The sequence below is a fragment of the Takifugu rubripes genome, chromosome 11 (genome assembly GCF_901000725.2).
Source record: "Takifugu rubripes chromosome 11, fTakRub1.2, whole genome shotgun sequence".
Lineage (NCBI taxonomy): Eukaryota > Metazoa > Chordata > Actinopteri > Tetraodontiformes > Tetraodontidae > Takifugu > Takifugu rubripes.
This window is the reverse complement of record NC_042295.1, coordinates 16,046,167-16,072,453: the sequence shown is the minus strand read 5'-3', so window position 1 is coordinate 16,072,453 and position 26,287 is coordinate 16,046,167. Positions and strand designations below refer to the sequence as shown.

General features: G+C 57.0%; 3 protein-coding genes across 6 annotated transcripts; 1 reads left to right on the top strand and 2 right to left on the bottom strand.

The window, feature by feature from the left end:
- Positions 1-392: 392 nt before the first annotated feature.
- rnpepl1 (arginyl aminopeptidase like 1) lies at positions 393-10,645 on the bottom strand. Its single transcript, XM_029844170.1, has 12 exons — positions 7,899-10,645; positions 7,683-7,823; positions 7,455-7,606; positions 7,223-7,339; positions 4,557-4,792; positions 4,376-4,489; positions 3,705-3,817; positions 3,486-3,594; positions 2,767-2,994; positions 2,558-2,700; positions 938-1,200; positions 393-534 (listed from the first exon to the last, which is right to left on the bottom strand). Exons 1-12 carry the CDS (start codon positions 8,376-8,378, stop codon positions 393-395), a joined length of 2,238 nt encoding a protein of 745 aa, XP_029700030.1. The 5' UTR covers positions 8,379-10,645.
- A 251-nt stretch (positions 10,646-10,896) lies between these two features.
- Positions 10,897-12,821, top strand: rpl35a (ribosomal protein L35a). Its single transcript, XM_003978865.3, has 5 exons — positions 10,897-11,014; positions 11,504-11,540; positions 11,648-11,800; positions 11,941-12,085; positions 12,749-12,821. Exons 2-5 carry the CDS (start codon positions 11,530-11,532, stop codon positions 12,770-12,772), a joined length of 333 nt encoding a protein of 110 aa, XP_003978914.1. The 5' UTR covers positions 10,897-11,014; positions 11,504-11,529; the 3' UTR covers positions 12,773-12,821.
- Positions 12,822-12,889: 68 nt separating this feature from the next.
- Positions 12,890-25,783, bottom strand: lrch3 (leucine-rich repeats and calponin homology (CH) domain containing 3). 4 transcript variants are annotated; one of them, XM_029844199.1, is made up of 20 exons: positions 24,858-25,775; positions 23,052-23,196; positions 22,818-22,944; positions 22,649-22,754; positions 22,423-22,559; positions 22,230-22,339; positions 22,043-22,136; positions 21,272-21,368; positions 20,987-21,132; positions 20,733-20,791; positions 20,617-20,656; positions 20,427-20,555; positions 20,296-20,337; positions 19,878-19,931; positions 19,423-19,453; positions 19,266-19,349; positions 19,109-19,197; positions 16,578-16,715; positions 16,428-16,505; positions 12,890-14,582 (listed from the first exon to the last, which is right to left on the bottom strand). In XM_029844199.1, exons 1-20 carry the CDS (start codon positions 25,123-25,125, stop codon positions 14,436-14,438), a joined length of 2,121 nt encoding a protein of 706 aa, XP_029700059.1. In that variant the 5' UTR covers positions 25,126-25,775; the 3' UTR covers positions 12,890-14,435. The 4 variants fall into 4 exon arrangements, with proteins under 4 accessions (XP_029700059.1, XP_029700060.1, XP_029700057.1 ...); XM_029844197.1 differs by lacking the exon at positions 12,890-14,582 and adding an exon at positions 15,419-15,950 and having other exon boundaries at positions 24,858-25,779; XM_029844198.1 differs by lacking the exon at positions 12,890-14,582 and adding an exon at positions 15,420-15,950 and having other exon boundaries at positions 20,427-20,537.
- Between the last annotated feature and the right edge of the window lie 504 nt (positions 25,784-26,287).

Genomic DNA, 26,287 nt, shown 5'->3' with positions numbered 1-26,287 from the left:
GGTTCTCCAAATGTTCCGGCTTCATTAAAGAATCGGGCTGAACCGGCAGGAGATCGTCTACAGTTAAATGTCATTTTTGCTTATTTGACGTTAAACAGGATGAAAAGTGGCTGCAAAACCTTTCTAACCAGTTATAACCAGTTAAGGTTATAACCAGTTACGCTTCTAACCAGTTATAACCAGTTACGCTTCTACGTTTTTAAACGTTTGTGTATTTCAGGTTAAAATGAATCAACTTTGAGCTGAAAAGGCACCATGAGAAGGCTGAAGGCAGCGACAGGTGACACAGGTGTGGCTGCTGTTGGTCACCTGACGGTCTGGTCACCTGACCGTCTGGTCACCTGACCGTCTGGTCACCTGACTGTCTTGACAGGTCGGGGTGGGAGGTAGAGTTACACAGGTTTACCACCGTTTATGGAAGAAGATAAAGGCCACATCTGAACACAAGCATAGCAGCTCCCACAGTTCTGGTCCGGTTCCGGTTCTGGTTCTGGTTCTGTGATGGACTCCAGCTGGTCTGAGCACCAGCAGAACCTGAAGACGAGGAACGCCATCGTTTCAGGTGGTCCCAGGATCAAAGCAGCTTTCTCAGGGTTGATGGAAGAATGCTGCACTTCCTGTCACGCTGTCCCCAAGTGGACACGCCCCCCGAGTGGACACGCCCACACGCCCCCAGTGGACACGCCCACACGCCCCCAGTGGACACACAGACCTCACGCAGACACATCAACATCCTGTAAAGCAATGGTGGCCGACTTGCTGGTGGCGGAGGAAGCAGGTGGGGAGGGGGGCGGCTGAGGGGAGGGGGGCAGCTGAGGGGAGGGGGGCAGCTGAGGGGAGGGGGGCGGCTGAGGGGAGGGGGGCGGCTGAGGGGAGGGGGGGCGGCTGAGGGGAGGGGGGCAGCTGAGGGGAGGGGGGCAAAGGTGGGGAGGGGGGCGGCTGAGGCAGCTGAGGGGAGGGGGGCAGCTGAGGGGAGGGGGGCGGCTGAGGGGAGGGGGGCAGCTGAGGGGGGGGCAGGCTGGGCCCAGGGCCTCTGTGGCTGGTGGGGGGGGAGCTGCTCTGGAACAGCATCTGCTGCAGCGTCCGTCTCAGGTTCGGATGAAGGCGACGATGAGTTTGATTGAAAATCTCCACGGCGACGCACTTCATCACCCCGGCAACCAGGTCATCATAGAGCGGCATGGTGTACATCCTGGAGGTCTGCAGACAGGGCACAGCAAGGGGTCATGGGGTCACGACCCCGGGGGCAAAACGTCCACAGAATCAGATACTTCCAGTTCTGATGGAGCCAATCAAATATGTGATCATTCACCCCTGACCTCTGACCTCAGAGCAGCTGACCCCTGACCTCAGAGCAGCTGACCCCTGACCTCAGAGCAGCTGACCCCTGACCTCAGAGCAGCTGACCTCTGACCTCAGCAGGAGTTTAACCCTGAACAATAACGTGTCAGTTTGGGTCACAGATCAACTTTTTATCTTCAGGATAAGAAAGAGAAAGAGACGATTCACACGTGTGTGTGTGTCTCCTCTGTGTGTCTCTCCTGTGTGTGTCTCCTGTGTGTGTCTCTCCTGTGTGTCTCCTGTGTGTCTCTCCTGTGTGTCTCCTGTGTGTCTCTCCTGTGTGTCTCCTGTGTGTCTCCTGTGTGTCTCCTGTGTGTGTCTCTCCTGTGTGTCTCCTGTGTCTCCTGTGTGTCTCTCCTGTGTGTCTCCTGTGTGTCTCCTGTGTGTCTCCTGTGTGTGTCTCTCCTGTGTGTCTCCTGTGTCTCCTGTGTGTCTCTCCTGTGTGTCTCCTGTGTGTCTCCTGTGTGTCTCCTGTGTGTGTCTCCTGTGTGTGTCTCTCCTGTGTGTCTCCTGTGTCTCCTGTGTGTCTCTCCTGTGTGTCTCCTGTGTGTCTCTCCTGTGTGTCTCCTGTGTGTCTCCTGTGTGTCTCTCCTGTGTGTGTCTCTCCTGTGTGTCTCCTGTGTGTCTCCTGTGTCTCCTGTGTGTCTCTCCTGTGTCTCTCCTGTGTGTCTCCTGTGTTTCTCCTGTGTCTCCTGTGTGTCTTCTGTGTGTCTCCTGTGTCTCCTGTGTGTCTCCTGTGTGTCTCCTGTGTCTCCTGTGTCTCCCGTGTGTCTCCTGTGTGTCTCCTGTGCCTCCTGTGTGTCTCCTGTGTCTCCTGTGTCTCCCGTGTGTCTCCCGTGTGTCCCCTGTGTGTCCCCTGTGTCCCCTGTGTGTGTCTCCTGTGTCCCCTGTGTCTCCTGTGTCTCTCCTGTGTCTCCTGTGTCTCCTGTGTGTGTGTGTCTCCTGTGTCTCTCCTGTGTCTCTCCTGTGTCTCCTGTGTCTCCTGTGTGTCTCCTGTGTGTCCCTGTGTGTCTCCTGTGTGTCTCCTGTGTCTCCTGTGTGTCTCCTGTGTCTCCTGTGTCTCCTGTGTGTCTCCTGTGTCTCTCCTGTGTCTCTCCTGTGTGTCCCCTGTGTGTCCCCTGTGTCTCCCGTGTGTCTCCTGTGTCTCCTGTGTCTCCTGTGTGTCTCCTGTGTCTCCTGTGTCCCCTGTGTGTCTCCTGTGTCTCCTGTGTCTCACGTGCTTGTGCAGGAAGGCCCTCACTCGAGGGACCTCTGGGTAGAAGCTGCTCCTCACGACCATCTGCAACCAGCGGATCTGGACCTCGGCGTTGAGCCCATCGAACAGAGACGCGTAACAGCGAGACAGCGCCGACATCACGTCTGAGGGCGACAGGACAGCCTGGTCGCTATGGCAACGCTACAGACAGGAGCCGCGTGAGCCGGTACCGTGAGACAGCGGGGACACGTCCAGCATGTGGTCCAGGAACAGGACGATCTGGAACGTGCTCCACGCCGACAGGTCAAATCTGGACACGGCGGACGGGTCGGGGGCGTGGCCACGGCGCCACAGCTCACACAGGTCCTCCACGGGCCGGGTCAGAGCGGCGCCGGCGGACAGGTCCGGCTCGTACATGGGGGGGCCACAGCCGCTGAGCCAGCGCTCGAACTCCAGCCCTGCACACAGGAAGTGAGGTCACACTCAACCGCATGAACAGGTTCCTGTGGACACTGGGACAGGACACCGGGACAGGACACAGGGGACAGGACACCGGGACAGGACACCAGGACAGGACACCAGGACAGGACACAGGTGGGGACATCAGGACAGGACACCGGGACAGGACACAGGTGGGGACACCAGGACAGGACACCGGGACAGGACACCGGGACAGGACACCAGGACAGGACACCGGGACAGGACACCAGGACAGGACACCGGGACAGGACACCAGGACAGGACACAGGGGACAGGACACAGGTGGGGACACCAGGACACCGGGACAGGACACCGGGACAGGACACAGGGGACAGGACACAGGTGGGGACACCAGGACACCGGGACAGGACACCGGGACAGGACACAGGGGACAGGACACAGGTGGGGACACCGGGACAGGACACAGGTGGGGACAGGGGTGGGGACACAGGTGACATGACGGTTCCACCTTCTCTCTGAGCCACCGCGGTGTCCTTGAGGTCCGGGAAATAGCCGAGGAAGAAATCGATGAGGTCCTGAGCGACCACACTCCGAAACTTAAACTTGGAGATAAAGTCCTGAAAAGAGACGCAGCATTCAGCTGACGAGGCGTCATGTGACGCGTCTGAGGCGTCACGTGACGCGTCTGAGGCGTCTGCTGTGTGTGTGTGTGTGTGTGTGTGCTGACCCGGAGGAAACAGTCGAAGCGTCGGACATCCCCACACAGCTGCGACAGGTACGCCACGAAGCAGAAGCCTTTCTCATAGGTGAACAGGTTCATCAGACAGCTGGGGTTCACACCTGTGGACAGAGTCACCTGTGTGGGCACCTGTTCCTCCTGCTGTGGTCTGACAGGCACTCGAGCAGCAGCGTGAGGACAGTTCAGGGGTGTGTGAGTGTGTGTGTGTGAGTGTGTGTGTGCGTGGCTGTGTGTGTGTGTGAGTGTGTGTGTGTGAGTGTGTGTGTGTGTGTGTGTGCGTGTGTGTGTGCGTGGCTGTGTGTGTGTGTGAGTGTGTGTGTGCGTGTGTGTGTGCGTGGCTGTGTGTGTGTGTGTGTGTGTGTGTGTGCGTGTGTGTGAGTGTGTGTGTGCGTGTGTGTGAGTGTGTGTGAGGCTGTGTGTGTGTGTGAGTGTGTGTGTGAGTGTGTGTGTGTGTGTGTGAGTGTGTGTGTGGCTGTGTGAGTGTGTGTGTGTGAGTGTGTGTGTGGCTGTGTGTGTGTGTGTGTGTGTGTGTGGCTGTGTGTGAGTGTGTGTGTGTGTGTGTGTGAGTGTGTGTGTGGCTGTGTGTGTGTGTGTGGCTGTGTGTGTGTGTGTGTGAATGTCCTCACAAAGACAGCAGAACAGACAAGTGTGTGCTTGACCTGCTTCAAATTTGACTTGCAGTTTGCTCACAGGGTTGCTGTCGCCAAGGAGACGCAGCTGTCTGTGGAGGGCGTCCAGTCTGACGGCCGTTTCCAGACAGGTGAACGCTTCACCTGCGGAGGAACAGACGCTGGTCAGTACCGCGGGGGCGCGCCCCCCCCCCCCCCGACCCGCTGCTACCGAAGGCCTCCGTGGTGATGCGGCGCTGGGCGTAGGTGGCCAGGCCTTCGCTCAGCCACATCTCCTCCCAGGTGGCGTTGGTCACGGCGTTGCCGAACCAGCCGTGGGCGATCTCGTGGATGATGTCGATCAGCAGGAACTCGCTGCTCTCCAAGATGGAGGCGATGATGAAGGTGAGGCACGGGTTCTCCATGGCAACGATGGGGAAGGAGGGGGGCAGGAAGACGATGTCACACCTGCGGGTGGAGCCAGCGTCAGCGGACGGGGGACGACCTCACGCCACGACCTCACGCCACGACCTCACGCCACGACCTCACGCCACGACCTCACGCCACTTACACGCCACTCACACACACCAACCACACACACACACACTCGCCACTCACACTCGCCACTCACACACTCCACTCACACACTCCACTCACACACTCCACTCACACTCGCCACTCACACACTCCACTCACACACTCCACTCACACACTCCACTCACACTCGCCACTCACACTCGCCACGCACACACGCCACGCACACTCGCCACTCACACACTCCACTCACACTCGCCACGCACACTCGCCACGCACACTCGCCACTCACACTCGCCACGCACACTCGCCACGCACACTCACACGCACACACGCCACTCACACTCGCCACTCACACACGCCACTCACACTCGCCACGCACACACGCCACTCGCACACACACACACCAACCACACACACACACTCCACTCACACTCGCCACGCACACTCGCCACACGCCACTCACACTCGCCACTCACACTCGCCACGCACACACGCCACACGCCACTCACACTCGCCACGCACACGCCACTCACACTCGCCACGCACACTCGCCACTCGCCACACGCCACGCACACTCGCCACGCACACTCGCCACGCACACACGCCACGCACACACGCCACGCACACTCGCCACGCACACTCGCCACGCACACTCGCCACGCACACTCGCCACGCACACACGCCACTCACACTCGCCACTCACACTCGCCACTCACACTCGCCACTCGCCACGCACACTCGCCACGCACACTCGCCACGCACACTCGCCACACGCCACTCACACTCGCCACGCACACTCGCCACGCACACTCGCCACGCACACTCGCCACGCACACTCGCCACGCACACACGCCACTCACACTCGCCACTCACACTCGCCACTCACACTCGCCACTCACACTCGCCACTCGCCACACGCCACGCACACTCGCCACGCACACTCGCCACTCACACTCGCCACGCACACTCGCCACTCACACTCGCCACGCACACTCACACGCACACACGCCACTCACACTCGCCACTCACACACGCCACTCACACTCGCCACGCACACACGCCACTCGCACACACACACACCAACCACACACACACACACACACTCCACTCACACTCGCCACGCACTCGCCACGCACACTCGCCACACGCCACTCACACTCGCCACTCACACTCGCCACGCACACTCGCCACGCGCCACACACCACGCACACGCCACTCACACTCGCCACGCACACTCGCCACGCACACTCGCCACGCACACTCGCCACGCACACTCGCCACGCACACTCGCCACTCGCCACACGCCACACACACTCGCCACGCACACTCGCCACGCACACTCGCCACACGCCACTCACCGCTCACACTCGCCGCTCACACTCGCCGCTCACACTCGCCGCTCACACTCGCCGCACACACTCGCCACTCACACTCGCCACTCGCCACTCACACTCGCCACTCACCACGCACACTCGCCACGCACACTCGCCACACGCCACTCACACTCGCCACACGCCACGCACACTCGCCACGCACACTCGCCACGCACACTCGCCACACGCCACTCACACTCGCCGCTCACACTCGCCGCTCACACTCGCCACGCACACTCGCCACTCACACTCGCCACTCGCCACTCACACTCGCCACTCACCACGCACACTCGCCACGCACACTCGCACACACGCCACTCACGCTCGCCACGCACACTCGCCACTCGCCACTCACCACGCACACTCGCCACGCACACTCGCCACGCACACTCGCCACGCACACTCGCCACACGCCACTCACACTCGCCGCTCACACTCGCCGCTCACACTCGCCGCTCACACTCGCCGCGCACACTCGCCACGCACACTCGCCACTCACACTCGCCTCGCCGCGCACACTCGCCACGCACACTCGCCACGCACACTCGCCTCGCCGCGCACACTCGCCGCGCACACTCGCCACGCACACTCGCCACGCACACTCGCCACACGCCACTCACACTCGCCACTCACACTCGCCACGCACACTCGCCACGCACACTCGCCACGCACACTCGCCACTCGCCACTCACACTCGCCACTCACACTCGCCACTCGCCACACGCCACGCACACTCGCCACGCACACTCGCCACTCACACTCGCCACTCGCCACGCACACGCCACACGCCACTCACACTCACCACACGCCACGCACACTCGCCACGCACACTCGCCACACGCCACTCACACTCGCCACTCACACTCGCCACACGCCACTCACACTCGCCACACGCCACTCACACTCGCCACGCACACTCGCCACGCACACTCGCACACTCGCCACGCACACTCGCCACTCACACTCGCCACGCACACTCGCCACTCACCTGCCCCACAGGTAGAGCCCGAAGAGCCGCTCCGCCACGCTGAGCCAGCGCTCCACGCCACCCTCCAGGTTCTTCGCTGCACAGGACAGCAGACACGGCTCCGCCCACACGCGGCTCCTGGACAACCACGAGTGGCGTTACATCACTTCCTGCTCCCTCAATATGAGGACGTCATCCCGACAGATCCATCCCATAATGCGCTGGGAAGCACAGCGCCAGGAGCCGGACTCACCGCGGACCCACGTCGACGTGCTGCAGGTCTCCCGCCACCAGCGCCACCAGGTAGGACGGGATGGGGAACTCCATGGAGAACTGGAAGACCCGGTCCCGTTTGGAGTAGGAGCTCTGGGACGCACTCATCAGAACCGTGACTCCGTCCGGAACCTGCGGGAGCGAAGGAGAGGAGCAGGAGTCCAACAGCTGAGGGGGGGGGGGGGGGCGGCGCCGGGACTGGACTCACCCTGACCGTGGCGCTGTAGGTGCTCTTGACCGCCGGAGTGTCGAAGCAGGGGAAGAAGGACCGGTTACAGACCGAGTGGCCCTGCGTGAAGACCAGGGGCCGGGTCCGGCCACAGGTCAGTTCTGAGTCCAGCCACCAGATCTGCAGCGACACAAACACCTTCAGCATCAAGCAGACCAGCAGATCCATCAGCGCCTCGCGGTCCGGTGAACTCACAGCCGGTCCGTCAGTGGTGGTGTATCGGACCGTGATCTGGACCGGCCGGCCCGGTTTCACCGTCCCAACTGGCAAAGTGATGTGAAGCGAAGAGCCGAAGTCTGTGAATGGGTCCACCCTGTATGTGAGGGAGCTGGGGAGCTCCTCTCCGGCACCAGGCACCTTACAGTCTATAGCGTGAATGAGCAGGGAAGGGTGGGAGTCCAGCACCAGGGTTTGGACCCCCGGCTGCACGGGTACCAGGTCTAGAACCAGCCAACCACTCATCTCCTTCACTGCAAAGTTCAGCTTCAGGTCCAAATGGAAATGTCGCAGCTGGAAGTCACGGAAGTTGGACGCCGAGGCTACGTCCACCAGAGGGCACCTGGGCAGGCCCGGTTCTGGGGTGGCGGAGTCCCCGACACAACGGGCCCCGGACACCGGGGGAGGTTTACGGCAGCAGCACAGCGAGGTCGGTGACTGGTGCAGATCTGCCATCATTGACCCACGAATCAGGCCCAAACCAGCTGCATTCACAGAACCACGAGGAACCCAAACATGGAATGTTTCATTCCTGGGCTAAACAGAACCTGGAATCAACTGGGTCAGCGTCCATCGCTTCAAAAGAGTCCACAGAATTAGGTTCAACCTACAGAACAGAACGTGTTAAACCCAATAATTAACACAAACCGAGTCAAGCTGCGGGTCTAGTCAGAACAAACCCAATAAACCTCAGACTCGCTGGTTCGAGCGTCAAACCCAGTTCGACTCTTCACAAAGTTTTCAAACGCCAAACTGAACACAATTAACACCAATTCATTTAAAAAGTAAAGCAAAGAATGATTCAGGCCACATTAACTGCTTTAACCACATTCTGAGGAGGTCTCGAGCCGATCCGAGCTAACAGCTTTAGCTTTAACTAGCTAACTAACTAGAGTTTAACTGACCCGGTTAGCACACCGGCTAATTAGCGCCCGGTCTAATTAGCCTTAGCACCAGAGAGTTCATGGTTGGATTTTCCACTCACAGTCTATGTAAAATCCATCAGAGCCGGAGCACCCGCACCGGCACCGGTACCGGTACCGGCACCGGCACGACACTGGCTCCTGCTCCTGCGGGGGCAGCGGGGATCCGCTCTCCACGTCCCGGACATCAAGTTCAAAGCTTCCGAGGAAGTCGAAGAAGAGCCGGGACAGGGGACGACTGGTGTCTCTGGAAGAAGCCGAGCCGAGCCGAGCCGAGCCGCGATATCCACAAAGGTCAGAAGACTCCGGAAAATAGAGGGCAGACAGACGGGGCTCGGAACCAGACAGGAAGTGAGGAGTGGAGGAAAGTTTGTTGAGGCCGGAGGGGGGCGCTGAAGAGCCCGGCAGAGAGGCAGCAGAGGCGGCTGAAGAGCTCAGGTGTCCCCTCACATCACGGGCTCAGGTGCTCCCTCTCATCACTGGCTCAGGTGTTCCCTCGCATCACGGGCTCAGGTGTTCCCTCGCATCACGGGCTCAGGTGTTCCCTCACATCACTGGCTCAGGTGTTCCCTCTCATCACGGGCTCAGGTGTTCCCTCGCATCACTGGCTCAGGTGTTCCCTCACATCACTGGCTCAGGTGTTCCCTCTCATCACTGGCTCAGGTGTTCCCTCACATCACTGGCTCAGGTGTTCCCTCTCATCACGGGCTCAGGTGTTCCCTCTCATCACTGGCTCAGGTGTTCCCTCACATCACTGGCTCAGGTGTTCCCTCTCATCACGGGCTCAGGTGTTCCCTCGCATCACGGGCTCAGGTGTTCCCTCACATCACTGGCTCAGGTGCTCCCTCTCATCACTGGCTCAGGTGCTCCCTCTCATCACGGGCTCAGGTGTTCCCTCTCATCACGGGCTCAGGTGTTCCCTCACATCACGGGCTCAGGTGTTCCCTCACATCACGGGCTCAGGTGTCCCCTCGCATCACTGGCTCAGGTGTTCCCTCGCATCACTGGCTCAGGTGTTCCCTCACATCACGGGCTCAGGTGTTCCCTCACATCACGGGCTCAGGTGCTCCCTCGCATCACTGGCTCAGGTGTTCCCTCGCATCACTGGCTCAGGTGCTCCCTCACATCACGGGCTCAGGGTTAGGGTTGGTCTCACTGTGTTCAGACTGACACAGCAGCCTGGAGCAGTTCATGGGTTCATGGGTTCACATCCTCGTGTTCATGGGTTCACATCCACGTGTTCATGGGTTCACATCCTCGTGTTCATGGGTTCACATCCACGGGTTCATGGGTTCATGGGTTCACATCCTCGTGTTCATGGGTTCACATCCACGGGTTCATGGGTTCACATCCTCGTGTTCATGGGTTCATGGGTTCATGGGTTCACATCCACGGGTTCATGGGTTCATGGGTTCACATCCTCGTGTTCATGGGTTCACATCCACGGGTTCATGGGTTCACATCCACGGGTTCATGGGTTCACATCCACGGGTTCACGGGTTCATGGGTTCACATCCTCGTGTTCATGGGTTCACATCCACATGTTCATGGGTTCATGGGTTCACATCCTCGTGTTCATGGGTTCACATCCTCGTGTTCATGGGTTCACATCCTCGTGTTCATGGGTTCATGGGTTCACATCCTCGTGTTCATGGGTTCACATCCTCGTGTTCATGGGTTCACATCCTCGTGTTCATGGGTTCACATCCTCGTGTTCATGGGTTCACATCCTCGTGTTCATGGGTTCACATGTAAGGGATGGAAAAGGACAATTCAGGAGCTGCAGGATGAGGCAGCAGCTCATAGACCAGGATTCTGGTGTGGATGGACCGGGCCAGGATCGCTTCCAGACCTTGGTTCCCAAACTGAAGCCAACAGTGCTGCAGAGGCCAGGAGCGCACGTGCAGGTCCGTGTAAATGGATTTATTTTAACAGAAACTTAAGGTTTGTAAAAGTAACTGCGCTTAGTTCGAGGACCTCGACCCGAGTGTATTTGGCGCCAGACTCCAGTCCAAAAGGTGGCGGTAAAGTGCCCACGAGCTGTTTGCCAGCCGCTCTCAGGAGGCGAAGAAGAAGGATTTTGTTCAGGCATCTCCGAGGCCACCTCTGCTCGCTATTATTTCCCAGGATTCCTTTCGCGCTTCCTTTTCCGCCATTTTCCTCTGAGTGACGGTAAGAATGCAAACATGTCTGAATAAAGAACTAAATTCCTTCGTTTATTGGCTTCGCGTCACTTTGATAATGTTTGTGAGTCAATGGTGAATTTATGCTCCACACTCCGGTGTATTTAGTTCAAAGCTGGAGCCCGTGATGGTGGAGATTCAGTCCGGATTAAAGTAACATCGGCTAACACTCCTGACAGACCGGCGAACCGTTTAAGTTCTGGTTTGAGTAAAACCTCAGCGTGTATTTCTAAATCGTGTTAAATTAAGTCTTCGGTCCTTTTCTTACTGTTAATAAAAGTGTAAACAAAGCAGTGGCGTATCCGCGGCTACGGCTAATGGAAATTAGCCCGTCGCGGCTCCGACTGTTTGTGTTCAGCGTGAATCCGGTTCGGCAGATGTTGCAGGTGAACATCTGGACCGTCAGAGTCAGAACCTCTGTTTACGGTCGTTGAATCGGTCCAGCTGCTGATGTCGTTGGTTTGGTGTGTTTCTGCAGGTGGACTCACCTGGAGAAGACTCGCAATGCCTGGAAGGTAAGGTTCGGTCCGGTCCGGTTCGGTTCGGTCCCGCTGCTTCTGCTGGCGGCTAAAGCTGTTCCACGGCCGCTAGAGTCGGTGCTGACTGTTCACCTGTGTCCCAGACTGTGGTCCAAAGCCATCTTCGCCGGCTACAAACGTGGTCTGCGGAACCAGCGGGAGCACACGGCGCTGCTGAAGGTGGAGGGCTGCTACACCCGCGACGAGGTGGACTTCTACCTGGGCAAGCGCTGCGCCTACGTCTACAAGGCCAAGAAGTAGGTCCCGAGGACCCAGCGGTACCGCCTGGGTCCCCGCGGGGGGGTGGTGTGACTGGGGGGGACTGGGGGATAGTTTTGACAATATCACTACACTTCCCAGCATGCCGAGCAGCTCACTAGACTTTCTGTGGTTGTAGGAACACGGTGACGCCGGGTGGGAAACCCAACAAGACCAGAGTGATCTGGGGGAAGGTGACCCGGGCCCACGGCAGCAGCGGGATGGTCCGAGCCAAGTTCAGCAGCAACCTCCCAGCCAAGGCCATGGGGCACCGGATCAGAGTGGTGAGTGTGTGGCGCCGGTCCGAGCCCCCCTGGTTGGGGGCCCCCGGTCCGAGCCCCCCTGGTCAGGGGCCCCCCGGTCGTGTTAAGCAGCAAAGCTACGACCAGTAACTAACCAGCTGGTTCTGGAGTTATCCAGCGCTCGTTAAGGTCTGAGGGAAGCTAAAGTCATCAAGCAAACTTTAATAACATTAGCAAGACATCTTTTTCTCTTTGAGAAACTGAAGAAACGTGCACGTCACTACCGCGCACGAGTGCTGCCGCTGGTTCAGGTGGACTCATCTAGTCGGGTTGTCAGAAAACGTGGCGCCGACGGCCCGGTGCCAGTGGGGGGGGGGATCGGGGGGGACCTGGTGGTCCCCCGGGGCCGGACACAGGAAATGCTGAGTGTTTGGGGGTCTGCTGCCTTGCTCAAAGGCAGCCTCCCAAGGTGGCCCTTCAGCCCCAGTGTGTCCGCGGGCCACCAACACCACGCTTGTGCTCTTTGTTGCCATGGTGACAACGCTGGCATCAGTGGCTCTTTATGCCAGGTGGTAAAATCGCGCCCCCCCGAGGGAGCAGCCGGTAAATGTAACGGGTCGGGCCGGGCCGGACCGGGCTCATGGCGCGTGTGTGTAACAGTGCTCAGATGAGGGTCAAAGGTCACGCTGTGTGTGTGTGTTCCAGATGCTGTATCCTTCCCGGGTGTGAAGAGGAACCGGAGCTGTTTGTACAGAAACAATAAAACATGAGGTCCAAACCGAGCGAGTCCGTCTCATTCAGCTGTTGGCTCCTCCTCCAGGAACCACGGTTTCCACGACAACACAAAACTCACTTGAATATTTATTTAAGCACTTGAATCTTTCTTACAACTGTGTTCAAATATTTAGTACAATTTTTCAAAGTGAAGTCAAACGGTCGGGCTGGAGCGGCCCACAGGTGAGCAGCACAGGTGACACAGGAGCCGACCAGGCGTTTATTCACATTACTGGAGCCGCCGCTGGTTGGGCTGGACGACCGTCCCACATCTCCTGGATGCAGAACGGGTCCACGGAACGGGTCGGAGCCTGGTGGCGGGTCAGTGGTGCTGACCAGCATCTCCAGACGGGTCCACTAGAGTTCTGAAGAACGGCGCTCCACTCAGCCAGGTGTCCTGCTTTGACCTCTAAATTAGGGACGTGTCCATCCGTGGTGGGCTGTTGTCATGGCAACACTCATAAGCCTCTGATATACAGCATATATCGTATATATTTACAGACTCTCTGTACATTTGATCAGACACGTGATCCACCTCCTTCCACACCATTAACGTCCCAGAATGCAACTGGAACACCGTCAGTACTGGCGCTGCGAGCTTCCAGCACATGTTAACGTTGCACAGGTGAACGCCGCACACCTGTGGCCAGTAAACATCTAGAGGCGCTTTAATAGAATCGGATGTTTGGATCTGATGGAGACACAAAGCTGAAGATTTAGTGATAGCAGCACGTTAGCTTATGCTACCATTGAGTTAGCCTCACCTCCAAACCTAGTGTTAGCTAAAGCTTAGCGTTGTAGCCGAGGACGTGATGTGAGACACTAGCAACGGCCGTTCCTTTGATAAAAGCAGGTGCTCCACAACTAACAATCTGAACCGGATTGTTCAGTATTTACAAAATTTAACTCGGCATTTACAAATGATTTTTTTCTCATTAATGACCAAGTTTAGTAAATGTTACTTTAATTTTGGTCTTTAAGGTTCCCCAACGTTTAATCTGGGCCTCAGAAACGCTAGTAGTGTTGTTAAAGAGCAGGTTAATGTTAGCACCTGGTTAGCCTAGCATGCAGGGGCAGCCATCCCATAAGGAACAGGAGTGAGGTGAGCTTGGACATTTGTCACATCCGCCACCACGGGAATATTCCAGACAAGCCTGTGCAGCTAACTCACGTTAGCATCGCGTTACATTAGTGTCACCGTAAATGTTGCAGAGTTTGGCCCATAATCTGTCGATGTTCTAACATTAAAAAAGACAATACATGATCGCAGATGGGTTCAAACATGGACAGAGTTGGGCTGTTGTGTTTAAACATCTATAAAAAGGTCAAAGGTCAGTAAAAGCTGATGAATTCAGCAGTAAAAGGTGACAGTTTAGCCACGACGGAGGAGAAGCTCCTCACAGCAGCTCACCCCCCGATTCTCCAACTATAAATACATTTTTACAGACGGTAAAATAAATAGTTTGGGGATTGTGAGTCTCCATCGACTCTGCCGCCGCTCCTCAGTGAACATCGAGTTACAGTAAACGTTGAGCAGAACTCCAGAAGCAGAAAGTGTGCGTGTGAAGAAGCCTTCAGCCTCCATCAGATCCAGACAGACTCAACACAGACCCCCCCTTCACATACTGACAGAAGGTCCGGGGGTGCTGCTCGCCAGGGTGATGGGATGTCTGGGCGGAGCCAAGTCCAACAGAGCGCTGACAGTGGCGGCCACCTGGGGGAGCCCTCGCTCCTCCAGGATGTGCAGGGGGAGACACAAGTGACTCTGATGGCGACGCACAAAACACAAAAGAAGGAAAACAATGGAAACGTCAATGAGGGAGGCAACACAATGGAGGACCAAGGGTAGCCATGGCAACACAATGGAGGACCAAGCGTAGCCATGGCAACACAATGGAGGACCAAGGGTAGCCATGGCAACACAATGGAGGACCAAGCGTAGCCATGGCAACACAATGGAGGACCGAGGGTAGCCGTGGCAACACAATGGAGGACCGAGGGTAGCCGTGGCAACACAATGGAGGACCGAGGGTAGCCGTGGCAACACAATGGAGGACCGAGGGTAGCCGTGGCAACACAATGGAGGACCGAGGGTAGCCATGGCAACACAATGGAGGACCAAGCGTAGCCATGGCAACACAATGGAGGACCAAGGGTAGCCGTGGCAACACAATGGAGGACCAAGGGTAGCCGTGGCAACACAATGGAGGACCAAGGGTAGCCATGGCAACACAATGGAGGACCAAGCATTGCCATGGCAACACAATGGAGGACCAAGGGTAGTCATGGCAACAGCAAATGAGATGGCAACTTAAAGCAAAGGCTGACAGAAATCATGAGGGGAGACGGGAGCAGGACCAGAGGCAGGAGCAGGTTCTGACTGGACCGGCGGCCCTTCCTGACCGGGCCCACGTGGTTCAGACAAACAGCCACAGACGGTTCCACTTTCTTTTATTGGTGTTCAGAGGGAACGCAGAGGAGTCCAGTCCGATCCGTCTCTGGCAGGAACCCCCACCAGGACGTTGGGTCAAGGAGAACACCCCCCCCCATACCCAGCCCCCCACTCTCCCCACACACACACACACACACACACACACACACACACACACACACACACACACACACACACACACACACACACACACACACACACCCTCAGAGCTTCAGTCCAACCCTCAACGGTCGGTGACTGTCAGTTGTCCACCCAAGGCAGCTTCAGGGCCACGCGCACCATCGTCCACGCAGGAGCGCGTCTGTTAACGGCGCCGCGGTCAGAACCACCACAGAACCACCACGGGGGTCCGGTCCCACTCAGAGTCTCTGAGGTGAAGCTGCTCGGGTCAGAACCACCCTAACCCAAACAGCAGCAGGTTCTGGAAGCTTCCAGCACTGTGAGCACAGACGCTTCACACGTCAGCATCTTCCACAGGCGCTGCGCTCACACACCTGGCGCCAGGTGCACGTAGATGGCGCACAGCACGGACATGACGGACAGGTAGAAGAGGGCGAAGCCTGCCAGCTGCACCTGAGGGCAGCCCAGAGTGGGCGGGGACGCGGACAGCAACGTGGCCACCGTGCTATAAAGCCTGTGTCCACGTCCGTCCAGCACGTCCCTGGCTGAACACAGACAGTCCTGGGGGGCGGGGCCAGAGACACAGGAGACACAGGTGAAATGAAGGAAGGAAGACAGGTTAATGGGAAGTGGAGAAGAGAGAGAGACAAGGGTGTTAGTAGAAGGAAACGAGCTGGGACGCGTCACATTTAGGCTGAAACGTGTCCAGGAACTGTGCACGTGGCCTCGGACCGGCCCGAAGCTCCTGGGCGGGGCTTAAGGCTGACGCGGGGCCGAGCAGCGGCGCTGCCGTCACCCCCGGCCGCCATCGCCACGTGCACCAACACATGCCGCGTCTGTCCTGGGTTCTAGCCCTGGCGTGCTCACGTGCTTAATATCGATCACGCCTGAATGACATCAGCCCAAACGGTGGCACAAATATTAAATGGCGACCAAGACGTGTCACCTCCCCACGTGACCACGGAGGGGGGGGGGCACCCCGTCATGCTTCTGCCCCACCTGCAGCTCCCACCCAGACGTGTCTCATGTGTGAACTACCTGTGGAACTCCGATCCTGCGGCACGCCTCCAGGAAGTTCTCCACATTCCGTCGACATTTGGCCATGGTGAGTTTGGGCTGCAGCAACGGAGACGTGTCATCAACGGGACGAGCGAGGACAGGAAGTCAAGAGGGGACGAGCAGACTCACCACAGCAGGGGACGGCACGTGGATGCTGGGGACCGAGCGCGGTCGCACGTGGTTGGCAAGGTGGCACAGCACCACGCCGTCCGTCAGGGCGGCGCCCAGGTCAGTGGGCAGGGACACCTTGAGACGTGCTTCAATATTCTGGACACACAGACAGACTCTTAGAGAGACGATGAGGAGCTACAGCAGCTACAGCAGCAGCAGCAGCAGCTACAGCAGCAGCAGCTACAGCAGCAGCAGCTACAGCAGCAGCTACAGCAGCAGCAGCAGCAGCAGCAGCAGCTACAGCAGCAGCAGCTACAGCAGCAGCAGCAGCAGCAGCAGCTACAGCAGCAGCAGCAGCAGCAGCAGCAGCAGCAGCAGCTACAGCAGCAGCAGCAGCAGCTACAGCAGCAGCAGCTACAGCAGGCAGCAGCAGCTACACAGCAGCAGCAGCTACAGCAGCAGCAGCAGCAGCTACAGCAGCAGCAGCTACAGCAGCAGCTACAGCAGCAGCAGCAGCAGCAGCTACAGCAGCAGCAGCAGCTACAGCAGCAGCAGCAGCAGCAGCAGCAGCTACAGCAGCAGCAGCTACAGCAGCAGCAGCAGCAGCTACAGCAGCAGCAGCTACAGCAGCAGCAGCTACAGCAGCTGCAGCAGCAGCAGCAGCAGCAGCTACAGCAGCTGCAGCAGCAGCTACAGCAGCTACAGCAGCAGCAGCTACAGCAGCAGCAGCTACAGCAGCAGCAGCTACAGCAGCAGCAGCAGCTACAGCAGCAGCAGCAGCTACAGCAGCAGCAGCAGCTACAGCAGCAGCTACAGCAGCAGCAGCAGGCAGCAGCAGCTACAGCAGCAGCCGCTACCAGCGCAGCAGCAGCAGCTACAGCAGCAGCAGCTACAGCAGCAGCAGCAGCAGCTACAGCAGCAGCAGCTACAGCAGCAGCAGAGCAGCAGCAGCAGCAGCGACAGCAGCAGCAGCAGCTGCAGCAGCTACAGCAGCTACAGCAGCAGCAGCTACAGCAGCTACAGCAGCTACAGCAGCAGCAGCTACAGCAGCAGCTACAGCAGCAGCAGCAGCTACAGCAGCAGCAGCTACAGCAGCAGCAGCAGCTACAGCAGCAGCAGCAGCTACAGCAGCAGCAGCAGCTACAGCAGCAGCAGCAGCTACAGCAGCAGCTACAGCAGCAGCTACAGCAGCTACAGCAGCAGCTACAGCAGCAGCAGCTACAGCAGCAGCAGCAGCTACAGCAGCAGCAGCTACAGCAGCAGCAGCAGCAGAGCAGCAGCAGCAGCAGCTACAGCAGCAGCAGCAGCAGCGACAGCAGCAGCAGCAGCAGCTACAGCAGCAGCTACAGCAGCAGCTACAGCAGCTACAGCAGCTACAGCAGCAGCAGCTAGCTACAGCAGCAGCTACAGCAGCTACAGCAATCAGCAGTACAGCAGCCGCAGCAGCTACAGCACGCAGCAGCTACAAGCAGGCAGCAGCTACAGCAGCAGACAGCCGCTTACAGCCAGCAGCAGCAGCAGCAGCTACAGCAAGCAGCTACGCAGCAGCTACAGCAGCTACAGCAGCAGCAGCTACAGCAGCAGCTACAGCAGCTACAGGCAAGCAGCAGCTTACCGCAGCAGCAGCAGCTACAGCAGCAGCAGCTACAGCAGCAGCAGCAGCTTACAGCAGCAGCAGCCGCTTACAGACATGGCAGACAGCTACAGGCAGCAGGCAGAGCAGCTACAGCAGCAGCAGCAGCTACAGCCCAGCAGCAAGACCTACAGCAGCAGGCAGCAGCTACAGCAGCAGCAAGCAGCCTACAGCAGCAGCAGGCAGCTACAGCAGCAGCCAGCTACAGCAGGCAGCAGCAGCTTACAGCAGAAGCAGTACAGCAGCAGCAGCAGCTACAGCAGCAGCAGCTACAGCAGCAGCAGCAGCTACAGCAGCAGCAGCAGCTACAGCAGCAGCAGCTACAGCAGCAGCAGCAGCTACAGCTACAGCAGCAGCTACAGCAGCAGCAGCTACAGCAGCAGCAGCTACAGCAGCAGCAGCAGCAGCTACAGCAGCAGCTACAGCAGCAGCAGCTACAGCAGCAGCTACAGCAGCTACAGCAGCAGCAGCAGCTACAGCAGCAGCAGCTACAGCAGCAGCAGCAGCTACAGCAGCAGCAGCTACAGCAGCAGCAGCAGCAGCTACAGCAGCAGCAGCTACAGCAGCAGCTACAGCAGCAGCAGCAGCAGCAGCTACAGCAGCAGCTACAGCAGCAGCAGCAGCAGCAGCTACAGCAGCAGCAGCAGCTACAGCAGCAGCAGCAGCTACAGCAGCAGCAGCAGCTACAGCAGCAGCAGCTACAGCAGCAGCAGCTACAGCAGCAGCTACAGCAGCAGCAGCAGCTACAGCAGCAGCTACAGCAGCAGCAGCTACAGCAGCAGCAGCTACAGCAGCAGCTACAGCAGCAGCTACAGCAGCAGCAGCAGCTACAGCAGCAGCAGCTACAGCAGCAGCAGCTACAGCAGCAGCTACAGCAGCAGCAGCTACAGCAGCAGGGTTCCTGGGTGAGGCTCACCTTTCGAAGCTGCTCCACCAGTTCTGCATCTTCTTCAACGAGGGGGGGGGCAGCAGAATTGTCCACCTGGCTGTGAGGAGCAGCATCACCTGAAGGGGGGGCACCATGATCAGGTTCCAGCAGTGAGCTACTTCCTGTCTGAAGAGGGAGGACTCACCTTTCCTCTTCTCTTCTTTCTGGGTGAGACGAAACAGGAAACTCTCTGGTCTCAAACTGGCTGGGCGACAGGAGGCCACACCCCCTGAAAAGGTGTGAGAAGGTGACTATTGGCTGGATGAACAAGACAAGAGTGGGATCAGCAGGTCAACTCTTACCTGTGGGAGAGAGAGCAGCTCTGTCTTCACCCTGCAGAGACACCACACATTTACCAACTGAACCCTGTCCGAGGGCCCCGGACCCCCCCGGTCCCCTCTGAATGAGGCCCCAGCTCATCACAGGGCAAAATGGGACCCTTTGGGGGTTTGGGTCCTTGCCCAAGGGTACCTCTGTTTCCTGGCCCCTCCCCCTACTACCAGAACACTTCCTTGTTATGTCACCACCAGACAGGTGGAGAGACAGGTGGAGAGACGGGGGGACACAGAGGTGGAGAGACAGGTGGAGAGACAGGTGGAGAGACGGGGCGAGACAGAGGTGGAGAGACAGGTGGAGAGACAGGTGGAGAGACGGGGGGAGACGGAAGCAGCTGCTACAGCTGCTCTTTGATGAGCTCTGGCTGGTCCTCCAGGTTCTAAACTAAATGATGGGAGTCGTGGTGCTGCTGAACACTCACCATGAAGAGGGCGGAATCATCTGTGTGGGTGGAGCGCCTGGAGGGGTAGACGTTCTGAACACACACACACACACACACACACACACACAGAGTGAGGTGAAAGAGGGCGGGGCAGCACTAACGAGGGCGGGGCAGCACTAACGAGGGCGGGGCAGCACTAACGAGGGCGGGGCAGCACTAACGGGGGCGGGGCAGCACTAATGAGGGCGGGGCAGCACTAACGGGGGCGGGGCAGCACTAATGAGGGCGGGGCAGCACTAATGAAGGCAGGGCAGCATTAAAGAGGGCGGGGCAGCACTGAACGTCCGCTACCACCCAAAGTAACATTAGATGAGGTGAGAAGATGAGACTCAGGATAAATCAGGTCAGAAAGGAACAGATGGGCGGATGCAGGATGCGTCCACTTCCTGTGTCTCACCTCACTCTCCGTCAGTGATGCTGTTGGACTCGGAGCCGCTTTCTGTCAGAGACGTGAACACACCTGAGTCAGATGGAGCTCCACACATTCAACTGAAGCAGTGTTGCAGCTGGTGTGGGTGGACCTGGTACCTTGGTGTCTCTCTGCAGGTATCGAGTCTTCTGTCTCTCCTCATCATACCTGAGGGCGGCCAGGTGAGCCTCCCTCCTCATCTTCTCCAAGCCCCCTGAGGAGGGGGATCTCTGAGGACACACAAACAGCTGGAAACATCAAGGAGAGCCGCTCGGGTTCCACGCACTCACTCAGTCAGCTGGATGTTACCTGGTTCGGGGAACTGGGAGCCACGCCATCAACCACACTCCTACAGGACAGAGAAAGGTATTACTGGGCCTGCTGTTACTATGACAACCAGTGCATCTGGTAAGCTGTAAAGCCACCTGTTGGGGTTCCTCCTGGGGTCTTCGGTGCGGCCGGAGCTGTTCTTCCCTGGAGACCCCTGGAGGCAGGACAGAGGCTGTTCACTGTCAATCACTGTGACGCCAACGTGTCTAACGAGGGGGTGGAGCTAATCACTGCATTTAGTGGCTGACACACCTGGGCAGGTGCTCGGTCCATTACAGCCCACACACACACACACACACACACACACACACACACACACACACACTAGCCTCAGGGGCGGAGCCGGTACCTCTCTGGTGATGCGTCTCTCGATGTACGCCATGAACTGGGAGCTGAGGCTCGTACCGTCGCCGCCTCCCCGTGCACGACTCCTCCCTTCCTCCTCTTCCTCCTCCACACAGCTGTCAATGAAGTCGATCTGCTCCAACTCCACATCTGCCCAGAGACCAAGAGATGAAAGCAGAGCCAGCCTGAGTTGGTCACATGGTACGCCACCACATCCAGCTCAGTCAGAACTGCTAGCTTCCATCATATACTGTATGAGGGTTAAAACTCGTGCATGTGATCGACTCACGCGTGCCGTTAGCCAGCAGAGCTGCTCCTCCTCTGGGCCGTTGATCACGGCTGATCTCCGCCACCCTCAGCGACAGCTCCGACAGCTCTTCTGAGGGCTGTTGACACACAGAACACCCGTCCGGTCACGTGTGAGCCGGTACGACTGAAGTTAGCGCGTGGATGCGGCTTTGATCAGCACTTGGATGTAGTTTATATAGCTGCTGCCTTCATGGGTCATCGGGCTCCCTACATCATCACGACACCGTCACTCCCCAACATTCTGAGCCGTCGGGTCAATGTTAAATAGTTTATGTTAAATAGTTTGTGTGAGTCTTAAACTGCTGACAACATGGAGCGTCCCGGTGGTGCAGCTAGCTGGAGGTTAGCCAGCGCTGAGAGTACAGTTCATAATTAGGCCACTGAGAGCATCTGATGGAGCCAGAAATAACTGCACAGTGGACCAAGTCTCTTCTCCGCCTACGCTGAGCTTGATCTCCTCATCTTGTCAGTCCGCTCTCATATCTGCTGAGAAAGTTGAGCCATATCTACACAATCATGACGTCTTTCAGAGACGCACGCCCATGACGGATTCTGTAGCTACACGCGTGATTTCAGGAAACAACTCTGTCCTTCCGACAGTCCCTGTTGTTGCAGGTTTATCGCCATCACCGACCAGCTGCTCACTTCCTGGTCACTTGTGAGGTCACCTGACCTGGGACGAATGGTGCAAAAACCCTTTGACTGTGCCAAAAAGAGCCGCGTGGATTTTCTGAGTGAATGTGTGTCTGACCTCGTTTCCAGACCATCTCTTGTCTCCACTGTCAACGCTGTTGAATCCAGAATCCAGTGTTCCATAGAGACGCCCAGGACACAGTTCATCACCACTAAGACACACACACACACACACACACACTCAGCAGGGCAGCCAGAGCCTCAGCTCATTAACGTCACAATAAAAATAATAAGTTTGTTCCTACCAAGTGCTGAAGTTTAAAGGTCTTTTGTCGTAGTCTGAGAGCTCAGGCGTCGTTTTACTGGCTTCAAGGTTCAGGTATTTAAAAATGTGGATCTTCCCTTTAATACAAATCTACACACACACACACACACACACACACACATTAAGCTTCCGCTCAGCCAGGCGTGAGCACTGATCACGTCACAGCGCGTCACCTGTGCAGGTGGAGACTGCAGAGGGTTGTTGTCCAGGACGATGCTCTGCAGCTGTGTGAGCTGGCGGTAACACGCAGGGATGGACGTGACCTTATTACAGGAGAAGTCCAGACGAACCAGAGGCAGCTCTGCCAGCTCTGAGCACACAGAACCAGGTTACACACAGCAGCACCAAACATGGTTGGCAGGTGTGTGTGTGTGTGTGCACGTGCATGTGTCTGCGTACCAGCAGGGAGTTTGAGCAGGTGATTCCTCCGGACATTTAGGTCTCGCAGAGCTTCCAACTGACCCACCTGAGGTGGCAGTGACTGGATCTCATTACAGCTGACGTCCTGCGGACAGACGAGCGTTAACGTGTGACACCTGAGCAACGACCGCCGCTCTCTCACCCTCACCAGTTCAGTCAGGTGCCTCAACTGCCCCAGCTCTTCTGGGAGGGAAACAAGCTTGTTGTTGCAGGCAATTAAACCCTTCAGAGGGAGACTGCAGATGATGGCAGGAAGAGCCGACAGCTGGTTCCGACTGGAGACACACAGGTTACTTATGCATCACAGGTCCATCGCCTGGAGCATTACCATGCAGGTAAATTATTATTGGGCTGTACGTGTGTGTGAGTGTGTGTGTGTTACCTCAGGTTCAGGTAGGTGAGCGCCTGCAGGTTGACCAGACTGTCTGGCAGAGACCTCAGACAGTTCTGATAGAGGTTCAGACTCTCCAGAGACACAAAGAGACAAACCTCCAGAGGAAGCTCCGACAGACGGTTACGAGACAGGTCTGAGGATGGATGCACGCGCGCACACACACGCACACACACACACGCACACACACAAAATAAATGAAAATTAAACTCTGGAAACACACCCGTGACCGAGTGTGGAATCAAAAACCAAAACTACAGCAGCAGTCACCCTTCAGCCCCCCAGGAGTGAAAGCGAAGGGCCTCGTGTGCGTGTGAGATCGGCAGGAAACAAGTTACCATGGCGACGAGCACATCTTGAAGGCCTGATGCGCATCCCCTCACAGCTATTCTGCTAAAGATAGCCAGCATTTCAGAAGGTTCTGATGGTGCAGCAGCAGGACAGATGTGCTGGGGGAGCGGCTCAGGGTCCAAACGCTTCCGACGCACGGCGGCATTCGCTCGAAACGTCCGACCCGCATGTGAGCAGCGCGACACCGATAAAACCAACGCAATCGTGGTCCGGACCGTGTGGCTGCCTGTGGCCCGGTCGTCCACCGTGAGCCGGAGCTCAGCGACCATCACGCGACCCGCTGGGCCGCCAGGACTCAGCAGGCGTCCTCTGGCCGGTCCAGCCTTTGAACTATATAAAGGAACAGTTAAATGTTCCTTCAAGAGAGTTTAAGTCTAATTAATATAAATAAATATATCATAATAAATATATCAGCGCTGCTTCCAGAACTGGGACGTCACAATTAACCATGAAGAGAACTGGTCCAAGTGGGCCAGAACCGCATGAACCGTTCAAGCAATGACCTCGTGGCACCTTCGACCCCGAACAGGTACAGGTGAGTAGAACCTCTCAGCAACTCAGACTGAGGAGTCCAGGTTTTTCATTCCTTCAGGAGCTTTAAAAGCTGAAGACCCTTATCGGTGCTGCTGTGATGGAGGAGGTGATTAAAGAAAGTTTATCTTTATTTGTAATAAACATGTACATTAAATCACATCCGCTATATTTGGGTTTATCATAGAATATCACATGTTCTATGTTCCAGCTTCTCATTTAGAAGCCGAACACTAAGCATGATTTTAAGTCAAGTCGAAATTTAAGACTAAACCCTAAATGTTGAAAAACGGGATTATGTGCGCTCAAACTTGCTCCGTGAGATTAATTCTGGCTGTTAGCATGCTAACTGCTAACAGCCTGAAACCACAAGTTCCACCGCACTTCAGGGTCTCCGGCAGCCGGGCGGCGTCTCCGGGCTCCGCTGCGGCTCACTGCTTCGGCTCCATGAGGGCAAAAAGTCGCCGATGACGAGCGGAAGACGGATCCAACACTTGGAATATTGGGAATGTTAGGATGCGTCTACTGGAGGCAGCTACCTCGCTTTAGCTGACGTCATTTCGGTTCCTGTTGCCGAGGGCATGATGTTCAAACTTTGTTTTAATTCATCCGCCCTAAATTCTCCTCGAAAGCCTAAAAACACATCGTTGAGCGTGATGCCATTTAGGAGAACGATCTGCGGTCCTGGGGAGAACTTCTGCGGAGCCAGATGGCGGAATCGGGACAGGGAACCATTTTCGGGGGGGCACCAGTTGCCATCCTGACGCCGTTTCGATCCCACTCTTCCCAGACAAAGTGCGAATTTTATCACGCCACCTCTCCGAAATCGATTACAAATAGCCCGGAGACAGTTTGGCCAGAACAACGGAACTCCCGCGGGTTTGGCTGGTCCAGGTTCTCTGCCAGGAAACTTACCGGCCCTGGTGGTGTCCGTCAGGTCGTGGTTGGCGGCGCTCCGGGGAAACTCCTTCAGCTTCCTGCCGCTGAGGTTCAGGCACCCGGTGGCCGTGGCTTCATCTAACGCCCGGTCCAGAGAACGATTCCAGGGGGCCGGACACGCGGATCCCAGACCATTATTACTCCCCACTAAAACATTGCCAGTCCTGGCGCCGCTGCTTCCGCCTCCGACCGTGAAGTGAAGTCCAGTGTTCTCCGCAGACCCCAGCAACACTGAGGCCGCCATTACGCGCTCCGGCTAGCTAGCTAATGCTAACGGCAGCGCTCCCACCCAAAGCGGGATGGCGCATGCGCAGAGCGGCCCGAGGGGGCGTGGCCTCGCCGTCAAAACGGTACATTATCGGAACATTAGAGCATCTTATCGATGAATGTGTCGATGGATGTCAGGTTAATAGTGGAATCGGAAATTTATTTCGGTTTAACTTTGCAACTATCGGGATTCTGTAACTTTGTGACCATACGGTCAATTTAACTAAGAGTTAAAGTAAAAAGGAATATTCAGTTCAAAACACAAGTCGAGGCAAAGTTCACACAGGTGCCATTAAACTGCACAGGTGAATCAAAATCAGCTTTATTGGCCGTAAGGAATTTTTAAATATCATTCTACCAAAAACTAATTTCCATGTTCTCATGTTGTCAAGACAATCCGTTGGGTTAAAATACTTAGTAATCAGGCACATCTGTGTTATAAAGTCTTTATAGCAGAAGTGTGAATTCACCTTGGGTTTTATAAAGGAAATGAAGCGTCATGCCGATGTCCAAGCAGCACGTTGTTAGAGGCTCCGGTCAGAAGGGCTGTGGGAGCTCAGCTCTCCGGACCCTCTTCGGTTCTCGGACCCTTTCTGGACCCTCTTTGGACCCTCTTTGGACCTCACATCCTCTCCAGACCTCATCAGACCCTCTCCGGTCCTGACATCCTCTCCAGACCTCATCAGACCCTCTCCAGTCCTCACATCCTCTCCAGACCTCATCAGACCCTCTCCAGTCCTCGCATCCTCTCCAGACTCTCTCCAGACCCTCTCCGGACCCTCTCCAGACCTCATCAGACCCTCTCTAGTCCTCACATCCTCTCCAGACCCTCTCCAGACCCTCTTTGGACCTCACATCCTCTCCAGACCCTCTCTGGTCCTCACATCCTCTCCAGACCCTCTCTGGTCCTCACATCCTCTCCAGACCCTCTCTGGTCCTCACATCCTCTCCAGACCCTCTCCGGTCCTCACATCCTCTCCAGACCTCATCAGACCCTCTCCAGTCCTCGCAGCCTCTCCAGACCCTCTCCGGTCCTCACATCCTCTCCAGACCCTCTCCAGACCCTCTCTGGACCCTCTTTGGACCCCACATCCTCTCCAGACCTCATCAGACCCTCTCCAGTCCTCGCGTCCTCTCCA

Bases quoted from the DNA above. Each gene is read 5' to 3' on its own strand.
- rnpepl1 (XM_029844170.1), bottom strand. From the start codon at position 8,378: ATGATGGCAGATCTGCACCAGTCACCGACCTCGCTGTGCTGCTGCCGT. The intron at 4,490-4,556 runs GTAGCAGCGGGT...GTTCCTCCGCAG, and splicing joins CATCACCACGGAGGCCTTCG to GTGAAGCGTTCACCTGTCTG. The intron at 3,818-4,375 runs GTCAAGCACACA...CTCTGTCCACAG, and splicing joins GCAAGTCAAATTTGAAGCAG to GTGTGAACCCCAGCTGTCTG.
- rpl35a (XM_003978865.3), top strand. The intron at 11,801-11,940 runs GTAGGTCCCGAG...CTGTGGTTGTAG, and splicing joins TACGTCTACAAGGCCAAGAA to GAACACGGTGACGCCGGGTG. The intron at 12,086-12,748 runs GTGAGTGTGTGG...TGTGTGTTCCAG, and splicing joins TGGGGCACCGGATCAGAGTG to ATGCTGTATCCTTCCCGGGT.
- lrch3 (XM_029844197.1), bottom strand. From the start codon at position 25,125: ATGGCGGCCTCAGTGTTGCTGGGGTCTGCGGAGAACACTGGACTTCAC. The intron at 22,945-23,051 runs GTAACACACACA...GTGTGTCTCCAG, and splicing joins CTCACCTACCTGAACCTGAG to TCGGAACCAGCTGTCGGCTC. The intron at 21,369-22,042 runs GTCAGACACACA...GTGTGTCAACAG, and splicing joins AGAGATGGTCTGGAAACGAG to CCCTCAGAAGAGCTGTCGGA.